Source organism: Oncorhynchus mykiss, chromosome 15 (assembly GCF_013265735.2).
Source record: "Oncorhynchus mykiss isolate Arlee chromosome 15, USDA_OmykA_1.1, whole genome shotgun sequence".
NCBI lineage: Eukaryota > Metazoa > Chordata > Actinopteri > Salmoniformes > Salmonidae > Oncorhynchus > Oncorhynchus mykiss.
The window spans coordinates 58,435,320-58,462,565 of record NC_048579.1 but is presented as its reverse complement, the minus strand read 5'-3'; the positions used below and the strand labels follow the sequence as shown (position 1 = coordinate 58,462,565).

The window sequence follows — 27,246 nt, the reverse complement described above, 5'->3', positions numbered from 1 at the left end:
TGGAAGGAGCCTAGGGCAGGGAGCATGGAGTCGGCTATTCTTGAGAGAATTTGGAAGCTGGTTGCAATAGAGTTATTGTTGTGTGGTGACTGACGATTATTAAATTGCTCCTGCTGCTGGAATAAGTGTATGGAAATATATGGGCCCTTCTCCAAATCCTTTGTTACCTAGTATTAATACATGTTGCCATCTAGCGGCCAATATTTTTCTCATTCGTAATAATACAAAGTAAAGGTTATTAAGATGTAGAGTACAACATACATTCACATATGGTTATAACACATTAACCAGGTTTGTTGAATCAGGGCTGTTCACTGTGTATGATATTTTGTCTCTGGGGATACATATTTTAGGATAATTGTGATGGTGATCCATGACTTAAGTCCTACAGCAACTTTGCATTCAGAAAGCACAGCACGCGCTCAGCTGATTCGGCAAGTTTCTCACTCACCTTACCCACAAACCACCGCGCTTCCTTTTCCACTAACGCCTGCAATCATGGCGGATGTGGTGCAGGCGAAGGTAACCGAGCAGAAGCTCGAAGAAGAGACTGTCCTGAATGGAGATGCAGATGAGAAAGAGGAGGTAGACCCTTCCGAGGAGACAGCCAAGAAGAAGAAGAAAAAGAAGAAGAAGAAGTCGGCAGGCCCCGGTAAGAGTTACAGACAGGCCAGTTACCGCTGAACCGTGCGTGCCTAGAGAAGAGTGCCTTGTGAATCGTGCGCCAGGCCTTATGAAACACCCCTCGCTCTCATAACACACTCGTAGCTCGATAGCTAAACATGGGGCGATACTTCTGTCAATCCGAACACAATGCCGAAATGTCAGTTAACAGACGGAAATAGTCATACAAGCAAACTTAGTTGTTAGTTGGCTGGCTAGATATCTTGCTAGCTTAGCCGCAGTTCGTAGTCCTTTGCTGGCATGTTCCACAAGTCGCTAGCAAGTTCAAAGCCAAGTTTTGATGTTTCATAATGTGTGGTGGAATGTGGTTATGTTAAAGTTAACTTTCTTACATAACGTAAACGCCAGAATACAGTTTGATTCCATATACTTCGATGATTGAGGTTGTAACTGTGTTTCATGATAACTTATATATTTAACACTAACTAGTTACGCATGATTGATCACAATGATTGTCCCGCTGCCTGCTAGCTAGCTATGAAATGTCAAGAAGCTGTTTTGATTCAGACAGCATGCTCACTGAACACTGCACACTTACTGCTGACATAACGTCATCCTTAGCATGTGCTATTTCGAGCAACCCATCTTCTTGTAACAAGCTCAACTAGCTACAGCTCGCATGCATTTTTCTAATGGATGTCAGACAGTTGCCCTTTAAATTGACATACACAACATTTAGCTTGTAATGTGTGTGTTTACATCAGTAAAGCAGGCTTAGCTGCGTGGGCGTGTGCTGGCCCCCAAGGTTATACACAGATGTTAATACTCTCCCCTCTCCTGCCAAGTCCCTGACCTCGGGGATACACTTTGCGGAATGGGATCATTGTCCACAGTCCAAAAGGATCACTTCCCCACTGGACAGTACCTTCCCTTGCACGCACATCTCTCATCCTCCCCTCCCCCGGGTCTCCTGGATGCTCTCTGTTGTGATGGAGCTGTGGTCACCACGGCTGCCATGTCGTGCTTAGTAAGATGTATAGGATGAGCTCGCCCATGTGTATCTGTCTCTGTGCAATTTATGACTGCAGCAGCCGGCACCGAGGCTGAGGGCAATGGAGTGGCTGACATGACACAACAGCTGGAGAAGCAGGCTCTGGAGGACAAAGAGAAAGAAGAAGACGGGGAGGATGGTAAGAGACCGTAACAGTACTCTACCTTAGCCTAGTACTAGGCAGACCCAGAACCACATGGGCCGAGATCCAACCATGGCTCCTCACACCCTGCCGCGGAGCAGCTGATCTGTGTCCAGTCCTGTTGTTGCGCCCCATGACCCAAATCCTAACCACCCTCAACCATCCACATGTTTGGCCCATCTCTGGCTGTGGACACAGCGCAGAGATGACCTCACACATAACTACATACACATCTACCAATACATGGCTTGCTGGGAGCTGATAAACTCTTGTGACCTTTGAATATGACTAAATGACTTCAAATTCCTCCCCTTTTCTCTCAGATGGAGACGAGGGGGAGAACTCGGCAGGCAAAAAGAAGAAGAAGAAGAAAAAGAAGAAAGGACGTCAGTTGGTCTTATTTTATTTGACACTTGAGAATTATGGCTTTCACTTTGTCTGGTCATGTATAGGGTGCAATGGGAGAGTAGACTATGAGCTAGTGATGGATATGACTGGCTGGCTCTCTGCCTTAATGCTGCACTCTGGAGCATAACCATAACCCTGCAGCCTTCTGGGTGCCTCCCCCCTCAGGCTAATGGGCATGTTTGGCTTTTGCCTGAATATTGCTCTGTCACCTCTGGAATTCCAACTCAAACCTTCTAGATAGTTTATTAACTAGTAATGAACTGTGACTGTTTGTTTCTTCCGGTCTTTCACAGCCAAAGTTCAGACTGACCCTCCGTCTGTGCCCATCTGTGACTTGTATCCAAGTGGCGTTTTCCCCATCGGTCAGGAATGTGAATACCCCTCATTACAGGATGGGTAAGATTCATACACACAATCTCACAAACACTTACTCTTGGCTTGGTGTGTGGTTTGTACCTGGTTACTGTGGAAGCGGGGCCCAGCCTCTTATTTCCCCAGCACTGTGTTATACTAGAGTGGCAACTCCTCTGATCATCATGCTATACCTGTCCAACCTTCAACACAAACTGGGGAGGGAGGTTTGAGTTTGTTCTGAAATAAACAGTGCTGCCTGGCATACATGCATCTGTCAGTGTAGTTATTAAACAGAAGTGACAGGGTGATTCTTCACCTTGGATCTCTTCACTGATGTGAAACTCATTGACATAAAGGGCTCTTAAAGATGCGCTATGCAGAAATCACTCCGCCATTTCCTGGTTGCTAAAATTCTAATAGTTTGCCTAATTTCAGTTTGTGACAAAACCAAGTATAGTGTAGAGAATCATTGTACAATCTTAACTGCTGTAAAATATATTTTCATACCCCAAAATATTGTCATTTCAGCTGTTTGAAGCTGGTTTACAAAACTGAAAGTAAAAAATGAAACTTAACAGGAAGCATAGAAATATTGCACATAGAACAGATCTACCGCTTCTTAGTCTTGCGGTCAATGAGAACGACAGATCTATAACACACTTTTCTATGTGAATTTGGTCAGGTCGCTGAAAAAGTTACATATTGCAGCTTTAGCAACACCCAAAACACTGTTGTCGTCCTCAGCATAATTTGTTTGGTTTATCCTCTAGCCATGCTTGCATTGATTCCCCCTCAGTCACTGTGCTGGGTGGGGGAGTAAGATGTATGCGTGGGCACTAACCTTGTTGTTGATCCTCCAGGTAGTCGTGCAATGACAATGTTTGTTAACTTTATTGCTGATTCCCCTTGTGAATTTCACGCACAGTGATGGGAACAAGTGTGTGTGTGCTGACCGCTAACCTTGTTGCTGATTCCCCTTGGTGCAGGCGTAGCGCAGCATGGAGGACCACCGATGAAGAGAAGCGGGTTCTGGACAAGGCCAATGAGGAAATGTGGAGCGACTTCAGACAGGCTGCTGAGGCCCATAGACAGGTCCGCCAGCATGTCCGCAGCTTCATCAAACCTGGCATGACCATGATCGACATCTGGTGAGCCTTCATCATCATCACAGCTGAGATGTTGCTTCCTATTCTTTCTGTCAGTCTTTTTCCCCTTGCATTCCATCTCTTTTGCATTTCATCTTTTGCATACGTCCGTTCTCGCGCTTTCATCCCTTTATTATCCATTTATATTATCTCTTTCTGTATAACTCATTTCTCTGTGCGTGTGTCTGTGTTTAAGTGAGCGGTTGGAGAACTGTTCCAGGAAGTTGATCAAGGAGAATGGTCTGAATGCAGGCCTGGCCTTCCCCACCGGCTGCTCTCTGAACAACTGTGCGGCTCACTACACCCCTAACGCCGGAGACCCCACCGTACTGCAGTACGACGACGTCTGCAAGATCGACTTCGGAACACACATCAACGGTACACCCCTGCCACAGTACACACACGGTTCAGATGACACACGCATCAAAACATACTTGGCACATAAACAGACATAACTAACCACTCAGACCATGTAGGATGCTGTGCTCACTCCCACTGTGTTTTCAGGTCGGATCATTGACTGTGCCTTCACCGTCACGTTCAACCCAAAGTATGACAAACTGCTGGAGGCCGTGAGAGACGCCACCAATACTGGAATCAAGGTCCGGCATCCATTCACACGCCATCCATTCCTGAGGCCACTTGATATAATTTGAAGTAAGTGTAGTTCAGATGTTCAGTCTCATCTCAATCATGCTTCATCAGTGTGCTGGAATCGACGTGCGTCTGTGTGACGTTGGAGAGAGAATTCAGGAAGTGATGGAGTCGTACGAGGTGGAGATTGACGGCAAAACATATCAAGGTACTGAGCTACTGAATATATATATATATATATATATCTCACACACACACACAGTGAATTTGTTGTAATTTATGATCAAATATAATTCCTCACAAATGTTAATTTCCAGTGAAGCCAATCAGAAACCTGAACGGCCACTCAATTGGCCAGTACAGGATACATGCTGGCAAGACTGTCCCCATTGTCAAAGGAGGAGAAGCTACCAGGATGGAGGTGTGTATCTGTCTTACTGAGCATTTGAAGAGCAAGGAGGGAGATAGGGGGGCGAGGTTAGAAAGGGAGTTAATGGTGTGCTGTGGGAGGTTGACCGAGAAATGCTGCGCTGTGGGAGGGCAACTGAGTAATGCTGCTGAGTTAATGGTGTGCTGTGGGAGGGCGATTGAGTAATGCTGCTGAGTTAATGGTGTGCTTAGGAACCGAGCCAGATCCAATTAGCCATTAACACAATACCTGCATGCCTGAATTGGTGTCGTCGATGAAGGAATTTCTATCACAGGATTGCCTGCCCCCATGTATTTGGTTGACGGCAGCAGTGTCCTCCTACCCCAATAAGTGTCCTTTTTCTGACTGATTCCCTCTTTTGCACCACCAGGAGGGAGAGGTGTACGCCATCGAGACATTTGGCAGCACGGGGAAGGGCGTGGTCCATGATGACATGGAGTGTTCTCATTACATGAAAAACTTTGATGTGGGACACGTCCCAATCAGGTAAGTTTGTTGCCTGTGTGAACACTGGACTGTGTATTCCACCCTCTCTCTACCCCTCTCTCTCCCCCCAGACTCCCCCGGGCGAAGCACCTGTTGAACGTTATCAACGAGAACTTTGGCACACTGGCGTTCTGCCGGCGCTGGCTAGACCGGCTGGGGGAGAGCAAGTACCTGATGGCCCTGAAGAACCTGTGCGACCTGGGCATCGTGGACCCCTACCCCCCGCTCTGCGACACCAAGGGCTCCTACACCGCCCAGTTCGAGCACACCATCCTGCTCAGGCCCACCTGCAAGGAGGTGGTGAGCCGAGGGGACGACTATTGAATACGGAACCCAACCTCATTCAAACCCCTCCACCCCAATACAGAGAATAGACACACTGAACCGTCTGCCTGCACTTCCAACAGAAAAACAGCATCTAAATACAGGACTTTCCTTTGGTCTCTTCCCATTTCTCCCACCTTGGCAGAGAGCAGCCAGTAAGGGCTATGAAAAATGCTGCTGTAAGGTACCCCCACAATGTATTTTTACCGCTACTTAAGAGCGACCATGGAGGGACGAGCTTATGTAGCAGCGGCTGAATCTTTTTTCCCCTCTTTTATTTTGGTAACCACAAAGCTTAGTCGTCATTTTCCCCCTTGCTAGAGGGATCTGTGGACACAGTGGTGTCTCAGCAATCTTCTGAAGCCGGAACTGCCATAGAATCTCAAACTGTTACAGTTCAACTGCTTAGAACACCCATTATTTAGACCCAGTAAGAATGTGAAGAAACAAACCTTTCCTTACCAAAATAAGTACCTTCTCCCTCGAAGTATGCATAGGAAAGGGAGTGTTTCCTAATCATGTGACCTGATCAGGAAAAACTCCTGGCCCTTACTGCTATACAGTTCCTGGTTCAGCCTGACCCTACAGTGTTCTGGTCATCGGGTCCTGACAGTTACTAGTCACTCGATTGCTCGTCAGAACCCTGAAATTGTACAACTCTTCCCCTTTCGAGTTCCTGGTGGGAACGATGATGACTAGACAACCATGCATCTACAGCTGTATGTTTGGCTTCATGATACAGGGAGGGGACTCTGCACTCATCTTAAGAAACAAATACTGGAGAAGCGATTTGTAAAATATCTTTGAAATGGCTGCTGCCACTATATGTACTCAAATGTAGTGCTTCATTTGGAGTTCCCTGGAAATGTTTTTGTAAGAAAACTATTGAAATAAAAAAATTCTCTGTATTCCTTCACTGGGAAGATATCCTTGATTGGCTATATTTAATTTGTTTAACTAGGCAAGTCAGTTAAGAACAAATACTTATTTACAATGACAGCCTACACCAGAATATGCTGGCCCAATCACAGCCTGATTCGAACCAGGCTGTAGTGACGCCTCTAGCACTGAAATGCAGTATCTTATGCCACTCGGGAGCCCACTGTCCTTGCAGGCCTCCAGTAGATTCGATCAGAGAGGAAAAGGCAACGATTTCACTCTGTCCAAAACATTTCTATGGGCTTATTTTGGACGACTCCCATTGTTAGGGGGGAGACATGAGCGTCTCGTCATTACATACAAATCTTGAGTCTAGTAGGCAGCCGCCATTATGTATACCCTATTTAGAAATAGTCAAGTGAAAGGGGATTGTGTGAGGGCTACAGCAACCTTAACTGAATTAAGTGGTGCGGATTTTAAAAAAGTACACAAATTAGTGTTTTCTTAGAAAAATGAAAATATATTCTCATGAGGTAATTCTCTAAAAATTGAGGTAAGAATTTGCATAGTATCACTTTCATAAATGTGTACACACCCGAGGCAGTATGAGCACAATGCCAACATACATCGGGTGGAAATGTGCTTTGAATTCTCCCCAAAAGGTGAATCTAGAGATGAACAGCATTTAGGTTGAGAGCAGTTAAGCTAGTACCAGCATAGAGATATCTCTCACACACACAGTTTCAAACACACAGCAAGGATCTACTTGCACCAGTCTGGCTATTTTATACTTACATTATACAGAGCCAACTATATTGTGTGAACACATGCTGGTATACACACACAGGTCAGACCTGCTGGTGATTCCAAACAACTAGAGGGGGAAGGAATCAATTACAAAAGCTCTAACAGTCAGTGGCCCTGTTTTTAAACATAACTTTTGTGAAACATCCTCGATATCAGAGTATACAAAAATACAATCAATATTCTAAATGCTGGCCTGGGTAGGACTGCTACAAAGAACTGATACCAAATGCACTTCTGGCAAAGGAACTACAAAAATAGATATGTTCTGATAACGAAGGGCACTTTTCTATGACAATTATGACTGCTGTCGGGATACCAACCAAAAGTTAGGCGGCAACAGGCCTAAAAACACCAGCACCACTGAAGACAGAGGGCAGCATTCAGCTGGAAACTGGTTATAAAATAGATTTTCCAAAACCAATCAAAGAATATATCTTGCAAATGTTCTGTAATTGTTTTTGGGGAAGCTGAGATGCTTTGGCGTGAGGTCAGTAGTCAATTATGAACCATTTCCTGACCGACCGGACTTACTACAGAGAGCGATACCAAAGATGGTGGATAAATTAAGATGTCCCACTCAGGCTGTTTATCTTTTCTTTTTTTAAATATCACCGTTCCGGTCCACTGAAGTGGTGGCTCTCCCATAGGCACCAATGCATTAGCAGCTGGGTCTGGTCTGCTTAGTTCATTGACTATATGAATCAGAAAAAAAGAGCGAGGGAGGTATCTCGCTTCCCCTGGCGAAACTAAAGGGATTAAACTCTAAAGACTACTTATGGAGGGAATTATCTGTTTCAGTCTACATTCCAGTTGAGAATTTGACTGACTGTGACATCCCTTAGTCAACTGCCTAAAGTGGCTGTGAGAAACGTAGTTGATTCAAATCGTTTGAGAAAAAGAAAAACATACAGAGCACAGAAGAGCAGAAGGTTGACACCTGAATAAATCTGAACTACAGATTACACAGTCACACCTGGCCAAAGTCTGTCTCTACTCCTGTAAAGGCGTGTCTATAATACAACGCACAACTTGGCTGATACTCTTGATAAAATAAACCTGTACACTATCAAACATGTTTTCCTTTTCTTTAAAAACCCATATAAACAACATGTACAAGAGATTCACAAAGACAAAAATAAAATTTTAAAAGACTGTCCTTTGTGTCTTTTAGAAAAATAAATGATAAAATTATCATTCCTCCCCCCCAGAGGAGATAAAATGAACACAAAGGAAGAGAGAGGGGGGGGGGGGTTGAGATGTTTTGGTGGTGGTGGTAATGCTGATGATGTCACATCACTGGACTGCTGAGGTACAAAGGAGGAGGGTTTGGGGCGGGCTCAGTGGGTCCTGGTCCTATAGCGGCCTGTCTTTGTCCTGAGTGAAGCGCTGCGTGTAGAAGAGTATGTAGGCCTGGGCACCACACACCTCCTCTACAGAACACACATTCAGCTTAGAGTCATTACAGTGGACCCAGAACCCTGACAGAGGGAAAAGGTGAAGAGAGAAAGGGTATTAGATGTAGGTCAATTCCAAGAAAATGTATCAAGAGAAGGTTGTGTATCACCTTTGTATATGTAATCTTTTACATAAAAATGTATTTTGCGTGTGCGTGAGATGTTCTTACTTCCTTCTTTGTTGTAGCAGTAGGCAGTGTAGTGGCCAGAACCAAAGCCCTTCCCATGATGCATCACCACAGCGGACAGTTCGTACAGGAAGTGTTTGGGGGTCGGGGAGCCGGCGGGGGCCGGACTGGAGTATGGCGAGCCCTTGGGGGAGGGGTCTCTGCAGCAGTATGGCTCCATGTTGAGGAGCTGGTCAAAGCTGACGTGGACCCCGATCTTCTCCCTGTGGTTTCTTCCAGACCACCTGACGACCAATCACAAGCACATCAACAGACCAAATCACCAAATAAGACAGCTAGGGTGTTTCAAATGCATGGTTGTGTTATGGTTCTTGAGCAATTGCTATGTGCTCAATGGTTACCTGCAGTGTTTGAAGTGCATGGGTGTGTTGTAGTCATTGTGTGGTCATAATGCGGTCAGTACCTAAAGCGTTTGAGGTGCAGGCGCAGGACCTGAGGCAGTTTGTGAACCATCAGCTGTTTCTGAGCTTCAGTCAGGATGACAGGCTTGGAGGAGAACCTCCGCCGCTTACCTAGAGACAAGAGTGAGCATTAGACAGGACCAGAGTAGTGAGGAGTTGAGCGTGTTGAAATCCCCCTCATCGCTCATGGGGCAGTGCTTACCTCCTTGAAAGAGAATATGCCAGGCCTATTGAGCCGAAACCAATGATTGTATAGATAATAGAACAAAAATGAACTAAACATTTAACCCAGAGTCTTAGCCCTGTCTAAGCCGGGTGAGGTTCGGGTGGTTTTACTACGGTAACCCCGGGCGTCACAGGAGCATTTAGCTATTTGATTTGGAATTTTAAGACCCATTGGACTATAACAAAAATATATAATTTGATGAATTTTTTTGGGGGGGACCTTCATTCTATTAGCCCATACAAATGCATTATGGAACAGATAGTTCCCTAAAAATATCTAAATTAAATTAGTTCTGAAGTGTCTGTCCTATATTTGAGAGATATAAGATCAGGAAACATTTGTTATTATTATATATATTTTTTTATACGTGTATTTAACCCATAATTTTTGGCTCTAAACACGGTCTATGCCGGGGTGGGGGGGTTCTACTAAGCTATATGGAACTGTTTTAAGTGTCACACCAAGGATAATTTTGCTATTTGATTTGGAATTTTAAGACCCCTTGAAGTATCAAAACAATTTATACATCTTTTTAATGAATGTTTTGGCCTTACTGCTATTAGCCCATACAAACGCAATGAATAACAGATTCACTACATGGAACAAATAGTCGTCCCCCCCCCCAAAAGAAAATCTAAAGGAAGTTTGTTTTGAAGTGTCTGTCCTATATCTGAGAAATATAAGAAAGATCAGCAAACATTTTTTTTTTTTTTTACATGTATTTAACACATTTTTGGCACTAAACAGTCTCCGTATGTACCAGGGGACCTTTAGACGAGTCGTGAGAACTGTGGGTGTCCTAGAGCAAAACAACCAACCTGTTCGTGAGAGTCTCACCTTCACACAGAAGGGTCATATTAGTGTGTAGCCCAAACTGTTTGGATGCTACAGACAGAATTTGGCAGATACCAACTTCAGACGAGTCCCAAGCCGTTTTTGGGGGTCGTAGAGCAAAACGGAGAACAACATCATGTTCGTGAGAGGTGTCAACTGTCCATAGAGGGGTCGTAATAGTTTGAGCGCCAAACCGTTCACACGCTACAGCCGATTTTGTGTGAAGACCAATTTTCGGGATATCTCATGGTGAGAAACACCGCTTTTAGCTCTGTCACCTCTCACCGCAGATGCGGAAATGCGACAGGCAGATGCAGTGGATGGAGACGCATCCAATGCAAAAAAAAATCTAGCTTAAACTGAGATTTTTATGGGAACTTTTGTATTATGCTAATAAGATAGGGTTTAAGAGATCAATTTTTTTACTTTTTTAAAATACTTTGCTACAATGACATAGCTAGCTACCAAACTCGTTATTTTCTGTTAGCGAGTGCACGTACTAAGTACACCATCATGCTTTCGGGATCCCTGTCTTTTCAGATTCCACAGTGATTCTTTAGTTGTCGACACAATATCCCTGCACTCCCTCTCTTGCTCCCTATCTTTGTAACGCACCTTGATTTTTCACCTGTGTGTTTTATCAGTTCCTTTCTGAAAATATTTAGCATACTAGATAACAGTAACTAAAGCAAGGGGATAAAGCAGCACACAAGTAGACGACAAATACATGCTGGTCCGGGCATGCCCTGAGCTTGTGAAGTGAGCGCTACTGGAGCGAAATTGGAGTGGGCGAGAAGGCCGACGCTCCAGCCTTTGGGAAACTCGCTACAGTCAAATTTAGCATGCTCCACTCCATCTAAGGCCACATGCTCTGGACAGGGCTATGTGAATACTCACTCAGTCTAACTATAGCATTGGATGGTAGTTTGACATGCAGACAGAAATATCAAGAAAACGAACTGCTTTGGCAAAATTACTGTACCTCTAACAAACTTACCATTGAATGAATGTGTGTTTGTGTGTGCCTCTGTCACTCACTGTTGCACTGGTCGCAGGCGTAGATGTTGCCCTCCAGGGCTTCGGTCTCCGTGAACTTGGCCAGCATCTCCGTCAGCTGGCACGAGACCTGCGCTGCGCTCTCTCGGCTGTTGCTGTGGTAACGCTCGGGGAACTCCAGCGATAGGTCCCAGAAGGGTTCCACCGTGTTGGAGCGGTGGTCACATGCTAGACACGTCACCTGATGGAGGGGGAAGAGAAGAGAGAGAAAGAGGTGGGGCAGAGAGAGGGAGAAAGTGAGAGTTGGGGGGCGAAAGAGTGAGAGGAGGGAAAAAGTGAGGATGAAAGAGAGTTGTGTGAAGGCAAGCCAAGGGCAGCTGAGCTAACTAACGCAGTAGCACACACAGGAACTGGATTGTCTGAGATACACTGCTATAGAAACATTGCCCCCCCACCACTCACACACACACACTCACCCCCTTGTTAGGAAAGAGCAGGTGTGGGTATGCTCAGAGAACTCAAGACACTCCTCTCTTTCACACACCGAAGCAGAAAGTACACACGTTCAGTCACACTCACTCTATTACGGGTAAATCGATTTGAATTCAATCACTTTAGACAGCATCCCTTTTCATACATGTTTGGCCATGGAAGAAGTGGTCTGAAATGGACTTTTGAACCTGAAAACATTCAGGAGATAAAAGGTGTTCAAAGTTTTGCATACCCCACCCTACAGGGTGAGACATCCATGTCTTTATCACTGGAAAAGATAAATGGTTGAGTTTGATATCATTTAAAATGCTTACAAACAGGGTTGTGAAACTATTTGATCATTTCTTTAAAAATATACACTACCGTTCAAAAGTTTGGGGCCACGTAGAAATTCCCTTGTTTTTCAAAGAAAAACACATTTTGTCCATGTTAGGGATAGGGGGCAGCAATTTGACTTTGGATGAATTGCGTGCCCATAGTGAACTGCATGCTACTCTGTCCTAGATGCTAATACACTGCTCAAAAAAATAAAGGGAACACTAAAATAACACATCCTAGATCTGAATGAATGAAATATTCTTATTAAATACTTTTTTCTTTACATAGTTGAATGTGCTGACAACAAAATCACACCAAAATGATCAAAGAAAATCAAATTTATCAACCCATGGAGGTCTGGATTTGGAGTCACACTCAAAATTAAAGTGGAAAACCACACTACAGGCTGATCCAACTTTGATGTAATGTCCTTAAAACAAGTCAAAATGAGGCTCCGTAGTGTGTGTGGCCTCCACATGCCTGTTTGACCTCCCTACAACGCCTGGGCATGCTCCTGATGAGGTGGCGGATGGTCTCCTGAGGGATCTCCTTCCAGACCTGGACTAAAGCATCCGCCAACTCCTGGACAGTCTGTGGTGCAACGTGGCGTTGGTGGATGGAGAGAGACATGATGTCCCAGATGTGCTCAATTGGATTCAAGTCTGGGGAACGGGCGGACCAGTCCATAGCATCAATGCCTTCCTCTTGCAGGAACTGCTGACACACTCCAGCCACATGAGGTCTAGCATTGTCTTTCATTAGGAGGAACCCAGGGCCAACCGCACCAGCATATGGTCTCACAAGGGGTCTGAGGATCTCATCTCGGTACCTAATGGCAGTCAGGCTACCTCTGGCGAGCACATGGAGGGCTGTGCGGCCCCCCAAAGAAATGCCACCCCATACCATGACTGACCCACTGCCAAACCGGTCATGCTGGAGGATGTTGCAGGCAGCAGAATGTTCTCCACGGCGTCTCCAGACTCTGTCACATGTGCTCAGTGTGAACCTGCTTTCATCTGTGAAGAGCACAGGGCGCCAGTGGCGAATTTGCCAATCTTGGTGTTCTCTGGCAAATGCCAAACATCCTGCACGGTATTGGGCTGTAAGCACCTGTGGACGTCGGGCCCTCATACCACCCTCATGGAGTCTGTTTCTGACCGTTTGAGCAGACACATGCACATGTGTGGCCTGCTGGAGGTCATTTTGCAGGGCTCTGGCAGTGCTCCTCCTTGCACAAAGGCGGAGGTAGCGGTCCTGCTGATGGGTTGTTGCCCTCCTACGGCCTCATCCACGTCTCCTGATGTACTTGCCTGTCTCCTGGTAGCACCTCCATGCTCTGGACACTACGCTGACAGACACAGCAAACCTTCTTGCCACAGCTCGCATTGTTGTGCCATCCTGGATGAGCTGCACTACCTGAGCCACTTGTGTGGGTTGTAGACTCCGTTTCATGCTACCACTAGAGTGAAAGCACCGCCAGCATTCAAAAGTGACCAAAACATCAGCCAGGAAGCATAGGAACTAAGAAGTGGTCTGTGGTCACCACCTGCAGAACCACTCCTTTATTGGGGGTGTCTTGCTAATTGCCTATAATTTCCACCTGTTCCACCTGCAGTGTTTTGTTTTTTTACGTGTTATTTCTTACATTAGTACCCCAGGTCATCTTAGGTTTCATTACATACAGTCGATAAGAACTACTGAATATAAGATCAGCGTCAACTCACCATCAGTACGACCAAGAATATGTTTTTCGCGACGCGGATCCTGTGTTCTGCCTTTCACCCAGGACAACGGAATGGATCCCATGCAGCAACCCAAAAAAACGACTCCGAAAAAGAGGGAAACGAGGCGGTCTTCTGGTCAGACGCCGGAGACGGGCACATCGTGCACCACTCCCTAGCATTCTTCTTGCCAATGTCCAGTCTCTTGACAACAAGATTGATGAAATCCAAGCAAGGGTAGCATTCCAGAGGGACATCAGAGACTAACGTTCTTTGCTTCACGGAAACATGGCTCACTGGAGAGACGCTATCGGAGGCAGTGCAGCCAGCGGGTTTCTCCACGCATCGCGCCGACAGAAACAAACATCTTTCTGGTAAGAAGAGGGGCGGGGGCGTATGCCTTATGGCTAACGAGACATGGTGTGATGAAAGAAACATACAGGAACTCAAATCCTTCTGTTCACCTGATTTAGAATTCCTCACAATCAAATGTAGACCGCATTATCTACCAAGAGAATTCTCTTCGATTATAATCACAGCCGTATATATTTGACTCTTTGCAAACTGGAATCCATTTATCCGGAGGCTGCATTCATTGTAGCTGGGGATTTTAACAAGGCTAATCTGAAAACAAGACTGCCTAAATTTTATCAGCATATCGATTGCGCAACCAGGGGTGGAAAAACCTTGGATCATTGTTACTCTAACTTCCGTGACGCATATAAGGCTTTGCCCCGCTTTCCTTTCGGAAAAGCTGACCACGACTCCATTTTGTTGATCCCTGCCTACAGACAGAAACTAAAACAAGAGGCTCCCACGCTGAGGTCTGTCCAACGCTGGTCCGACCAAGCTGACCCCACACTCCAAGACTGCTTCCATCACGTGGACTGGGACATGTTTCGTATTGCGTCAGATAACAATATTGACGAATACGCTGATTCGGTGTGCGAGTTCATTAGAACGTGCATTGAAGATGTCGTTCCCATAGCAACGATTAAAACATTCCCTAACCAGAAACCGTGGATTGATGGCAGCATTCGCGTGAAACTGAAAGCGCGAACCACTGCTTTTAATCAGGGCAAGGTGACTGGTAACATGACCGAATACAAACAGTGCAGCTATTCCCTCCGCAAGGCTATCAAACAAGCTAAGCGTCAGTACAGAGACAAAGTAGAATCTCAATTCAACGGCTCAGACACAAGAGGCATGTGGCAGGGTCTACAGTCAATCACGGACTACAAGAAGAAATCCAGCCCAGTCACGGACCAGGATGTCCTGCTCCCAGGCAGACTAAATAACTTTTTTGCCCGCTTTGAGGACAATACAGTGCCACTGACACGGCCTGCAACGAAAACATGCGGACTCTCCTTCACTGCAGCCGAGGTGAGTAAGACATTTAAACGTGTTAACCCTCGCAAGGCTGCAGGCCCAGACGGCATCCCCAGCCGCGCCCTCAGAGCATGCGCAGACCAGCTGGCTGGTGTGTTTACGGACATATTCAATCAATCCCTATACCAGTCTGCTGTTCCCACATGCTTCAAGAGGGCCACCATTGTTCCTGTTCCCAAGAAAGCTAAGGTAACTGAGCTAAACGACTACCGCCGCGTAGCACTCACTTCCGTCATCATGAAGTGCTTTGAGAGACTAGTCAAGGACCATATCACCTCCACCCTACCCGACACCCTAGACCCACTCCAATTTGCTTACCGCCCAAATAGGTCCACAGACGATGCAATCTCAACCACACTGCACACTGCCCTAACCCATCTGGACAAGAGGAATACCTATGTGAGAATGCTGTTCATCGACTACAGCTCGGCATTCAACACCATAGTACCCTCCAAGCTCGTCATCAAGCTCGAGACCCTGGGTCTCGACCCCGCCCTGTGCAACTGGGTACTGGACTTCCTGACGGGCCGCCCCCAGGTGGTGAGGGTAGGCAACAACATCTCCACCCCGCTGATCCTCAACACTGGGGCCCCACAAGGGTGCGTTCTGAGCCCTCTCCTGTACTCCCTGTTCACCCACGACTGCGTGGCCACGCACGCCTCCAACTCAATCATCAAGTTTGCGGACGACACAACAGTGGTAGGCTTGATTACCAACAACGACGAGACAGCCTACAGGGAGGAGGTGAGGGCCCTCGGAGTGTGGTGTCAGGAAAATAACCTCACACTCAACGTCAACAAAACTAAGGAGATGATTGTGGTCTTCAGGAAACAGCAGAGGGAACACCCCCCTATCCACATCGATGGAACAGTAGTGGAGAGGGTAGCAAGTTTTAAGTTCCTCAGCATACACACAGACAAACTGAATTGGTCCACTCACACAGACAGCATCGTGAAGAAGGCGCAGCAGCGCCTCTTCAACCTCAGGAGGCTGAAGAAATTCGATTTGTCACCAAAAGCACTCACAAACTTCTACAGATGCAGTATCGAGAGCATCCTGGCGGGCTGTATCACCGCCTGGTACGGCAACTGCTCCGCCCACAACCGTAAGGCTCTCCAGAGGGTAGTGAGGTCTGCACAACGCATCACCGGGAGCAAACTACCTGCCCTCCAGGACACCTACACCACCCGATGTTACAGAAAGGCCATAAAGATCATCAACCACCCGAGCCACTGCCTGTTCACCCCGCTATCATCCAGAAGGCGAGGTCAGTACAGGTGCATCAAAGCTGGGACCGAGAGACTGAAAAACAGCTTCTATCTCAAGGCCATCAGACTGTTAAACAGCCACCACTAACATTGAGTGGCTGCTGCCAACACACTGACACTGACTCAACTCCAGCCACTTTAATAATGGGAAATGATGTAAATATATCACGAGCCACTTTAAACAATGCTACCTTATATAAATGTTACTTACCCTACATTATTCATCTCATATGCATACGTATATACTGTACTCTATATCATCGACTGCATACGTATGTAATACATGTATCACTAGCCACTAACTATGCCACTTTGTTTACATACTCACCTCATGTATATACTGTACTCAATACCATCTACTGTATCCTGCTCTGTACCATCACTCATTCATATATCCTTATGTACATATTCTTTATCCCCTTACACTGTGTATAAGACAGTAGTTTTGGAATTGTTAGTTAGATTACTTGTTGGTTATTACTGCATTGTCGGAACTAGAAGCACAAGCATTTCGCTACACTCGCATTAACATCTGCTAACCATGTGTATGTGACAAATAAAATTTGATTTGATTTTTGATTTGAACAAATGCTGATGCTCCAGATACTCAACTAGTCTAAAGAAGAACAGTTTTATTGCTTCTTTAATCAGGACAACAGTTTTCAGCTGTGCTAACATAATTGCAAACAGGTTTTCTAATAAATTAGCATTTTAAAATGATAAACTTGGATTAGCTAACACAACGTGCCATTGGAACACAGGAGTGATGGTTGCTGATAATGGGCCTCTGTATGCCTATGTAGATATTCCATTAAAAATCAGGCGTTTCCAGCTACAATAGTCATTTACAACATTAAATCAATTTTATGTTATTTTAATTGACAAAAAAATTGCTTTTCTTTCAAAAACAAAGACATTTCTAAGTGACCCCAAAGTTTTGAAATAGTACCCGCAAAACACCAATCAACGTCAGCAGCGAAGAGGCGACTCTGGGATGCTGGCCTTCTAGGCAGCAGAATTGCAAAGAAAAAGACATATCTTAGGCTGGCCAATAAAAAGAAAAGATTAAGATGGGCAAAAGAACACATACACTGGACAGAGGAAGATTGTAAAAAATGTTATGGACAGACGAATCTAGGTTTGATGTGTTCGGATCACAAAGAACATTCGTGAGACGTAGAAAAAATGAAAAGATGCTGAGGAGTGCTTGACGCCATCTGCCAAGAGTGGTGGAGGCAATGTGATGGTCTGGGGGTGCTTTGGTGGTGGTAAAGTGGGAGATTTGTACAGGGCAAAAGGGATCTTGAAGAAGGAAGGCTATTTTGCATACCCCGTGGACGGCGCTTAATTGGAGCCAATTTCCTCCTACAACAAGACAATGACCCAAAGCACAGCTTCAAACTATGCAAGAACCATTTAGGGAAGAAGCAGAAAGCTGGTATTCTGTCAATAATGGTGTGGTTGCACAGTCACCAGTTCTCAACCCGTTTGAGCTGTTGTGAGAGCAGCTTGACCGTATGGTACGTAAGAAGTGCCCATCAAGCCAATCCAACTTGTGGGAGGTGTTTCAGGAAGCATGGGGTGAAATCTCTTCAGATTACCTCGACGCATTGACAACTAGAATGCCAAAGGTCTGCAAGGCTGTATTAAAAAATATATATATTTAACCATGAAAAAGCCCATTGAGACACAAGTCTATTTTTCAAAGGAGACATAGCCAAGAAGGCAGCAACAATCAATACATTACATAATTAAAACATACAACATAAAAAAAGCATTTACACTCAACAGAGTCTCCCATCAATATTTTAAATTCATTCAGTGGGACTAACATATCTAGATGAAGCATGGATTGTAGACTATTCCATATGTCTGGTGCACAAGAAGAGAAGGCAGTCTTGCCTAATACTGTGAATGTCCTGGGGACTTTAAGTAGCAACCACCTAGCAGACTGGGTATGGTAACTATTGGTGGTGAAGGAGACCATACTACAGAGGTAAAGAGGGAGTTTACCCAAAAGGGCTTTGTAGATGAACACATACAGTGGGGCAAAAAAGTATTTAGTCAGCCACCAATTGTGCAAGTTATCCAACTTGAGAGAAGGCCTGTAATTTTCATCATAGGTACACTTCAACTATGACAGACACAATGAGAAAAAAAATCCAGAAAATCACATTGTAGGATTTTTAATGAATTTGTTTGCAAATTATGGTGGAAAATAAATATTTGGTCCCCTACAAACAAGCAAGATTTCTGGCTCTCACAGACCTGTAACTTCTTCTTTAAGAGGCTCCTCTGTCCTCCACTCGTTACCTGTATTAATGGCACCTGTTTGAACTTGTTATCAGTATAAAAGACACCTGTCCACAACCTCAAACAGTCAACACTCCAAACTCCACTATGGCCAGGACCAAAGAGCTGTCAAAGGACACCAGAAACAAAATTTTAGACCTGCACCAGGTTGGGAAGACTGAATTTGCAATAGGTAAGCAGCTTGGTTTGAAGAAATCAACTGTGGGAGCAGTTGATTTTTTTTTATCAAGTGCATTTATGATGTCATTTACCACTGCCATAGCTGCAGTTGTGGTACTGTGCCCCGATCTAAAGCCAGACTGAACCTCGCTCAGTATGTTCTTTTCAATGAAGACGTCTATGAATCCCTGGTTCACTAGGGATTCATAGACTTTGGCTAGGATAGGGAGTTTGGAGATAGGACGATAGTTATTAGCATCTGAGGGATCTCCACCCTTCAGCAGTGGGAGGACATAAGCTGATTTCCAAATGCTGGGTATGGAATTGGTCAAGAGACTCAAGTTGAAAATGTGAGCAACAGGTTCAGTGATAATACCAGCTTCTATCTTTAAGAGGTAGGGGTCCAGGTTGTCTGTATAAGAAACAGGCTCAAAGTTAAAATGGTTCACATAGCTATTATGCTGCAAGGATTCTCTTAGAATGGCGGGGATCTATGCATTTCAGAACTACACTGTACGTTACATGTGTGGAACCTAACTTCTTGGTTTAAACTGAGCTTTTTTGTTTAATTTCTGTTTGTAAGTTTGTTAAAAATGTATGTATTGAGAGACGCAATGATGGATGGGGTGAGAGAAGCACTGAGCGGGAAGAGGAAAATGGTGTACGTATGTATGGGGGTGTGTGTGTGTATATATATATATATATATATATATACACACACACACACACACACGTAGGTATGTGTAAGTGAGTGCTGTTTTCTTTTTGTTGCTTTGTCTCTGTTGTTGTATCTCTTAATATGGGTGAAAATTGTGAAATTCCAATAAAAAAATACTGTTGCAAAAAAAAGAATGGTTCACATGAGGGCCTATATCATAGTTGACAGTAACAGAGCTTACATTAGAGGCCTGGGCCCCACCATTATCAAAAACTGAACCAGCAGATATGAAGTGATTGTTAAAAACCCCTACAAAGTCAGCTTTGTCCTTCACTTCATTGGAATCCATCATTAAATGGTCAGGAAGGCCAGAGGATACATTACAACACGACACTGATTTGATTCGCTTCCAGAATTTGGTAGGGTTGTTTAGGTTCTCTGTGACAGCATTTAAATAGTAATCTGATTTGGACTTCCTGATCAATCCTGTGCATTTGTTTCTTAGCGCTCTGAAGGAGGTACAGTCAACAGGAGCATTTGTATGTCTAGCTTGAGCCCAAGAGATATTTATCTTTCTAATTAATTCTGCCAAGTTATCTGAAAACCAGGGATTGTCCCCTCCACTGATTCAAAATTTCTTCACTGAGGAATGCTTACCCCACATCGACACAAATGTCATATAAAAATAGTCCCAGGCAGTGTCAACATTGGGAATCAGACTTACTCTGTCAATATTATGGTACAGATCATGTAAGAACGCTTGCTCATCAAACTGTCTAAAATGTCTTCTAAAAATATAACGGGGTTTGGCTTGGGTCATTTTTGTATTTCTAACACAAGCAATTGCAGTGATCACTGACATCATTACAGAATATCCCAGTTGATGTGTATTTGTGAGGGGTATTCATTAGCATAATGTCCAATAGCGTGGATTTGTTAGGTGCTCTTGGATTCGGTCTTGTTGGCACATTAATTAATTGAGCGAGATTCAGAGTCACACAGTTGTTTAAAAGAGTCCGATACAGATCTAAGCATGTCCCAGTTCAAATCTCCCAAAATAATGAATTGAGTCATTTAACTTGTGCAGGACATCAGAAAGAGAGTTAAGTGCGTCTCCCGATGCTGGTCTGTAGCAGCAGACTACAGTGATGTGGGAGTCCTCATATATGTTTACTTTAACCGCAAGCATTTACAAATGTTTGGCTTTGGTCATTTCAGAGGTGTTAAACTCGGATATCATATAAATTCTAACCCCTTTACTCACCCGATACATTCTAAAAAACTGTGTACCCATCAATAGAAATTGAGTTATTTGACAAAGATTACATTAGCCAAGTTTCTGATAAAACCATTACGTCTGCATATTCTAATCATGTCTATTTCTGGAAATAGACTTCTGACATTAAACATGCAAGAGGCCAAAACCTGCTCTATTTTCAAAATCATAGGGAGATTGCATGGTATCTACCGGCCCAGGGTTTGGTCACACATTACCAGAAATCAACAATAAAAGCATAACAATATATCTCAATTGCCCAATGAGTGAGGACTTGGTGGAGCCAGCACCATTGTGAATAAAACAAACACAGGAAAAAAAGTAATTCAATAGTTTTTGATTTTGGAAGAATGCCATCAAGTATAGGTCCAGTTGCGTGGTACAAATGTAATTGCAGAGAGAGACCAAGTTCCTGGTGGTATTGACATGGTCTCGTCGGAGTGTTTGCAAATTGTAGGGCATAAGGCGAAGATAATTCACTCACCCATTGATCATTCAGCCTATTTAATCCAGGATAGCATTGAGTAAAGAGCAGGCCCAGTAACAGATACATAATACGGTTTTTAGAGGTCTTTCAGCACAGGTGCGCAATGACCTGTAGACCTAGATTTTCCCCACAGCGCATCAGGTTTTCCAATCCGATAACCACTTCTCCGCTCCTAGCCTCCAGAAAGGTATAGAAAAAAATAATGGCATTCTCAATCTTAAGTCTTTGTACAAGTAAATTTCGTAAAAATAGAGACTGAGATCTAAAAATAATAGTTGTTATATACAGCACCCACTTTCACATAAAAAGTATTTGCTTCTGTAAACAGGATCAGGGTCATTAAATCTCTGATCTCAAGGATCACACAAACGGATAGACTGATTGGCTAACATCTTGGAGAATTGCCACAAATGGAGGATTCTTTGATGAAAGCAAAGTTTGAAGTACAATTATTATTTAAATTAAAAATCATTATTTTGAACCTCGTCAACATCTTGACTATATTTCCTATTCATTTTGCAACTCATTTCACGTATGTTTTCATGGAAAACAAGACATTTCTAGGTGACCCCAAACTTTTGAACGGTAGAGGTTAAAAAATGTCAATAACAAAACAAAAATCAAATAATTATAAAGTAGTTTGACAACGCTTTTTGTAAACTTTAAAATTCAAAAATGTAAAATCTCAACCATTTATATTTTCCATTGATGAAGACATGGATGTCTCTTGGTATGGTATGCAAAAGGGGTCAACTTCGAGCACTTTTATCTCGAGTGTTTTGGCATTCGGGTCCAAAAAGTCACTTTCTGAGCCGTTCTACAATGGGAAAGTATGGAGGTTTAGTTCAAATCAAAAGGGGTTCCGTCGAAAAGTTTATGAATTCAAATGGATTTACCCTTCCATTAACTATTAAAATGATGGAGGTTCAGAATGTGTTGATCTGCCATTGAAATGTCCCCATTTCTTGATTGGAGCCAAGCACATTTAGACTATCATTTTGGCATATTGTATTTTATATATATGTATTTTATATTACTATCAAGACAAAAATGTGGTAACAGTCACACACATTGTGCAGTATAAGCTCCCATCCAAATCCTCCAGTAAGATCACTACTAATAAATGTAAAGGCCCTTTAATCCCTTTTCAATCCATTTTAAACCATGTCCAGACTGGTGAATCGCAGAAGTGTGTGTGTTTATCAGTATAAAAATGTGTATCAGTCTGTGCATATCTGTGTTTGGGAGAGTGTGTGCCTCTCTCTCTCTTACCTGGCTGAGGAGCTGACCGTGGAAGATGGTGTTGACTATGCTGAGCACCTGCTTGATGAGATGTCTCTGTCCGGTTGACACACCAGCGGGCGGCGTGTGAGTCCCTGTGCTCTCCAGCTCGTGCTGCACCTTGTCAAGCAGCTCACACAGGAACTCCTGGGCATCCTGCTGGGCATAGCCCCGGAAGGCTGGGATCAGCTGCCACACTGAGTGCAGCATGGCAAAGGGCGACACCAGCGCCCACTTGCCCGACCACATCACCTGGAAGAGTGTGTGCAGCTCGTGGCACAGGGAGATGTGCTTGGAGCTGGGCTCCTTGGGCTGAATCAGCTCCATGCTCTGGGCCCTGGAGGCACCCCCGCTTAGCCCAGCACCCACCTGGGGGCCTCTCCTCTGAGCCAGCGGGAAGGACGACACAGGGCCCCCGGGGCTGGGAACCACCAGCTGGCCGTGAACGGCCGAAGCCAGCAGCTCCAGGGCCTGCGTCAGGTCCAGCCGGAGGAAACACTCCCTGAAGATGTGAAGGTGGCTCAGCACCTGCAGGATGGAGTTCATGTAGCACGTGTTGCCTAGGTTACGCAGACCCGTGACACCCGGAGTGACAGTGGGCCGCCGTTTGAGGGGCGAGTCGCCCTGTTTGGGGGGGGCACGGCGGGGGGCCAGGGAGGGGGCAGTCCGGGCTTGGGCAGAGGCGGCTCTGGGTTTGCCTTTGGTGGAAGAAGAGGGGGTTGAGTAGCGAGAGGGTTTGGGCGCAGGGGTTTTAGAGGGGCGGCCCATTCTCTTGGGGGTGTGAGTGGCAGGGCTCTGGGTTCTTGGTTGTGGGGCGAGGGGGGTCTGGGGTGTGTAAGTGGTGCTGTGGGTGCGTGTTCGTGTGGAGCAGGGGGTGACAGCAGCGGCAGCAGCAGCTCTCTGGCTGGCTCTCCTCAGGCGGTGACTCTTCCTGGGTGGGGCACTCTCCAACGCTTCCTGTAGCTGCCTCTTCAACGTCTTCCTCCTCTCTCTCAACTCCTTCCTCCTCCTCTCCTCCTCCTCTCTCTGCCTCTCCTCCTCCTCCCTCCTCTTCCCCCCTTCCGTCAGGCTGAACCAGGTGTGGAACACTCGACCCATCAGTGCCCGGCGGCGGTGCCAGAGCGCCGTGAACATGCGGTCCTCGTCCCTCAGCTGCAGTTCGCTGGAGCCGCAGGGCTGGGGGGCGTCGGGCGGAGCGCTAGCCGATCTCAAGATGCGTCCTGAGCGGGTGGTGACCTCGTAGCGCTGGCTCTGGATGGCGCTGAGCGTGGAGCGCAGCAGCTTGAGGTCTCCCGTCGCGTTGTCGTTGAGCACGTAGTCGTCACATAGGTAGCAGAAGACATAGAGCTCGTTGACCTCTATGGCCAACGGGTGGTGATGCTGCAGGAAGTGCTGCAGGGCATGCTCCTCGATGTAGCGGCCGCACGCAACATGGGCACAGCCCAGGCAGGCCCACACCGACTCTGTGGTGTTGCAGTCCACGCAGTGCCACTTCTGGGGGTTGAGGATGGAGTGGTCTGGGGCCAGCCTGAGCCGCCCCACGTGCTTACACCTGTCCATCGCACACACTTGCTGGGGGGCTCAGTCCGTGTGTGTGTCTGTGGGTAGGCGAGTGTGGATGTGACACGTCCACACTGGGGCTTCAGATCACCATGGCGAGCTCAGAAACTGGGCGGTCCCACGGCATGGCTTTATCTGGGGAGGAAGAGAAGAGAGAGTGAGTGAGTAAGGCAGTTGTACAAAACTCTTTAAACTTCTCTAATCTCCTCTCAGTAAAGGCCTTACCCAAATCGTATAACGAGATCCTTTGTTTTACAAGATGCCTGTTAGTGAAAACAATTGCATTAAAACCTTTTTAACCCAAATCCCATTCTGGTCTTTATAATAACTTGTGGTCATGCATTTTACCAGTTAGCTCTCTAACATGGGTACTTATTGTAAAAACATTTTTTTTAAAACAGGACAATATCCTGAATGTTGACTATGGTGATCAGATGTGGCTTTCTGCCATTACAGATTTCCTTCCTCGAATGTACCCTTTAAGTGAGACTTAAGCCTGGAAAACAAAGGGGGGCTGAGCTGGGAGGGTAGATCACCCTTTGTATGTGTACAGGCAGCCTTACAAAGAGGAAGAGGCAAGAGAAGAGATGGATATAGAAAGGGAAAGGAGAAAGAGGTGGATAGGAAGATCAAAAGGGAAACTAAACTCGAGGATCAGAGGATGCCAGTCCTAGCTACTGTTACCCTTCTCCATGAACCAATCTATAGTATATTTAGGAGGAGAAACGGGACAAGGCCGACCCTGACTAACGGGTGTTTGTTTACCATGCAAGACTCCCTGTGTATGATTTAAATAAGTAGCTGTTACCACTGAAGGAGTTTCTGGCTGGCACACTGAGTGTCTGTCTGTCAACCTTGTACCCCTTTGACTCCCACTGTTTTTATATAACATTTAATCAATGCAATTCTTTTTTTATGACCATCGACATTCGTGATGGCAATGCAATTGTGGTTTTATAACCATCGACAATCGTGATACATTGTTTAGTTTTTTTTAAATCCACAATAGATATGGTGGGCAGTTACTAGCAAGGACATTCCTTTGCTTCTGCTTCATTTTACCCAGTCAACACTGATAACATAAAGCGAGAGATGTGTTTTCAAACCTGCTAACTTAGCTAGCAAGCTTTCCCAGACGTGTTTACCACTTCACTAACGTTAACTCACCCGACATTGGTAAATTGTCCCCGCAAGACAACTTTGAAAACTAGCTCTAGCTAACAAATGTCACCCAAATACTGGTAACTAACCGCTCCTTCTTCTATCCTGATGTCACTAACTATCTATAGTTATAACACCGCTAACGTTACTGCTGACAAGATCCCTACTCGGAAACTTATCGAGGAGGATATCAAAGGCTCGTGCGCGCACCTAAGGTGCCCTTGTGCTTTCTCTCTCCATCGGGCGGTATGTATCTTCTAAATAAACACAAATCGAATATCTAACGTAAGATAGCTAAAAAATCGCTAGTAAAATAATAAAGTATCCAGCTAGTTTGTTGGCTAACGTGGTGAGTAACAGAGCTAGCTACATGGTTAGCAGCAACCAAGCTAATATTGTCAAACCAAGTCTAAATAGGTTAGGGGTCAATGCGTCAGGGTTTGAATTGTTTATCAAACATGGTAGTTAGTTTTCAGAGGAATGTGTACACCATTACAACTGACAGGAATTGTAAAGAAAGCCGAAAATGTAAAAAAAAAGTACCATACCTATCCTTCACGGCACTTATTCCTCTGGTACTAAAACGGTCGCCATCTTGTATCTACTCTTGTCGCGTGGTGTTGGCTCGAGCATGTCCTCGGTAGGGTAGCGTCAAGTGTCGTTGCCTGGCTCAAGGTAGAGGCTCTCCTAACATCAGATCTAGGATCAGATTATTCTACCCAAACTCTAAACGTTATCATTGAGGTGATTAGAAAACATCTGACTTTGTATCAGTGGTTAGGGGCAACCTCTAACCTACTCAGCACAGATGGCACAATTTTGTGACATAATCTCAGGATATTGTCATGTCAAATTCATGAAGCCAGGCCTACACAACACAATCAGAGGAAATATTTGAAATAAAATCGAAGTGGCCCTTCACATTCTATTAAGCACATTCTGCTGTTGAGTATGACATACATACTGTTTGACACTGCACTGCAAATGGCCTATTTACCCTTTTCTACACCAGGCTACTAATAAAGCAACCCCAAAACACGTTTTTTTCTGTCACCGCTTCTGGAAAAACAATTACATTCAAAACGTATCAATGCCACAAGATGGCAGTGATGTATCAATCAATGTTCAAGTTGTGCAGGTGTTTTTTCATTTTACCTGAGAATACGTAGCAAACATTGCATGTGAGAGTATTAGGTGTGTGTATGTGTGTTGGGGGGATGCAGGTGTAGGGCTCCATGCTGGTTAATGAGGGCATTGGGGGATGAAGGCACACACTATAGAGATGGTATCAGACTGGGTGTCTAACATTAAACTCCAGAACTCCTGAGACATAAGTCTTAGACATGCTAACCACAACTGGAGCCTAAGACTGACTCACGCAAATATACCCAATGTTCCCAAACTCTGTCAGCAGCTCTGGCCTCATGTGGAAAATGTCCTGACACAGTGAATGTGAGAATGAGGGGAAACAGTCAAGAGACATTGCCAACCGTCACTCTGCATCAAAGGGGTACTGAGAGAGAGGATTGTTGATCACTAAACAGAAAAATGAAAAAATATGCACATGCACATACCGGTGATTGGGTTCACACACAGGAATACAGTGTGACCCCTAGGTGACCTCTAGGATGACAGGGTGTGTTACAGAGAGACAGATGTCAATCAGTGTTGTGGAGCAGGAGGAAAGCCAATAATAACACACTGTATACGCACACGCACGCACGCACGCACACACACGCGCGCGCACACACACACACACACACACACACGTGTATGGTCACTGTCTCTCTCACTGATCCCCTCTGATATGGAGAAGGGCT

At 45.1% G+C, this 27,246-nt stretch overlaps 2 protein-coding genes across 4 annotated transcripts; one reads left to right on the top strand and one right to left on the bottom strand.

Moving 5' to 3' along the window:
* The first annotated feature begins 333 nt into the window (after window positions 1-333).
* Window positions 334-6,474, top strand: LOC110490439 (methionine aminopeptidase 2). The gene is made up of 11 exons (XM_021563828.2): window positions 334-652; window positions 1,713-1,814; window positions 2,141-2,203; window positions 2,519-2,621; window positions 3,566-3,727; window positions 3,921-4,102; window positions 4,232-4,326; window positions 4,430-4,526; window positions 4,636-4,739; window positions 5,119-5,234; window positions 5,306-6,474. The coding sequence occupies exons 1-11, from the start codon at window positions 364-366 to the stop codon at window positions 5,556-5,558; spliced, it is 1,566 nt and encodes a 521-aa protein (XP_021419503.2). The 5' UTR covers window positions 334-363; the 3' UTR covers window positions 5,559-6,474.
* A 462-nt stretch (window positions 6,475-6,936) lies between these two features.
* Window positions 6,937-26,753, bottom strand: LOC110490438 (ubiquitin carboxyl-terminal hydrolase 44). Of its 3 annotated transcripts, none has more exons than XM_036944819.1 (6): window positions 25,975-26,753; window positions 22,697-24,400; window positions 11,386-11,584; window positions 9,290-9,398; window positions 8,869-9,110; window positions 6,937-8,722 (listed from the first exon to the last, which is right to left on the bottom strand). In XM_036944819.1, exons 2-6 carry the CDS (start codon window positions 24,263-24,265, stop codon window positions 8,598-8,600), a joined length of 2,244 nt encoding a protein of 747 aa, XP_036800714.1. In that variant the 5' UTR covers window positions 24,266-24,400; window positions 25,975-26,753; the 3' UTR covers window positions 6,937-8,597. The 3 variants fall into 3 exon arrangements, with proteins under 3 accessions (XP_036800714.1, XP_036800715.1, XP_021419502.1); XM_036944820.1 differs by lacking the exon at window positions 25,975-26,753 and adding an exon at window positions 25,433-25,900; XM_021563827.2 differs by lacking the exon at window positions 25,975-26,753 and adding an exon at window positions 24,491-24,580.
* Between the last annotated feature and the right edge of the window lie 493 nt (window positions 26,754-27,246).

Coding starts and splice junctions, on each gene's coding strand:
- LOC110490439 (XM_021563828.2), top strand. CDS start 364: ATGGTGATCCATGACTTAAGTCCTACAGCAACTTTGCATTCAGAAAGC. Junction 4,103..4,231: donor CTTCGGAACACACATCAACG/GTACACCCCTGC, acceptor CTGTGTTTTCAG/GTCGGATCATTGACTGTGCC. Junction 4,527..4,635: donor TGACGGCAAAACATATCAAG/GTACTGAGCTAC, acceptor GTTAATTTCCAG/TGAAGCCAATCAGAAACCTG.
- LOC110490438 (XM_036944819.1), bottom strand. CDS start 24,265: ATGGACAGGTGTAAGCACGTGGGGCGGCTCAGGCTGGCCCCAGACCAC. Junction 9,399..11,385: donor CGCCTGCGACCAGTGCAACA/GTGAGTGACAGA, acceptor TCTTGTCTCTAG/GTAAGCGGCGGAGGTTCTCC. Junction 9,111..9,289: donor CTGCACCTCAAACGCTTTAG/GTACTGACCGCA, acceptor ATTGGTCGTCAG/GTGGTCTGGAAGAAACCACA.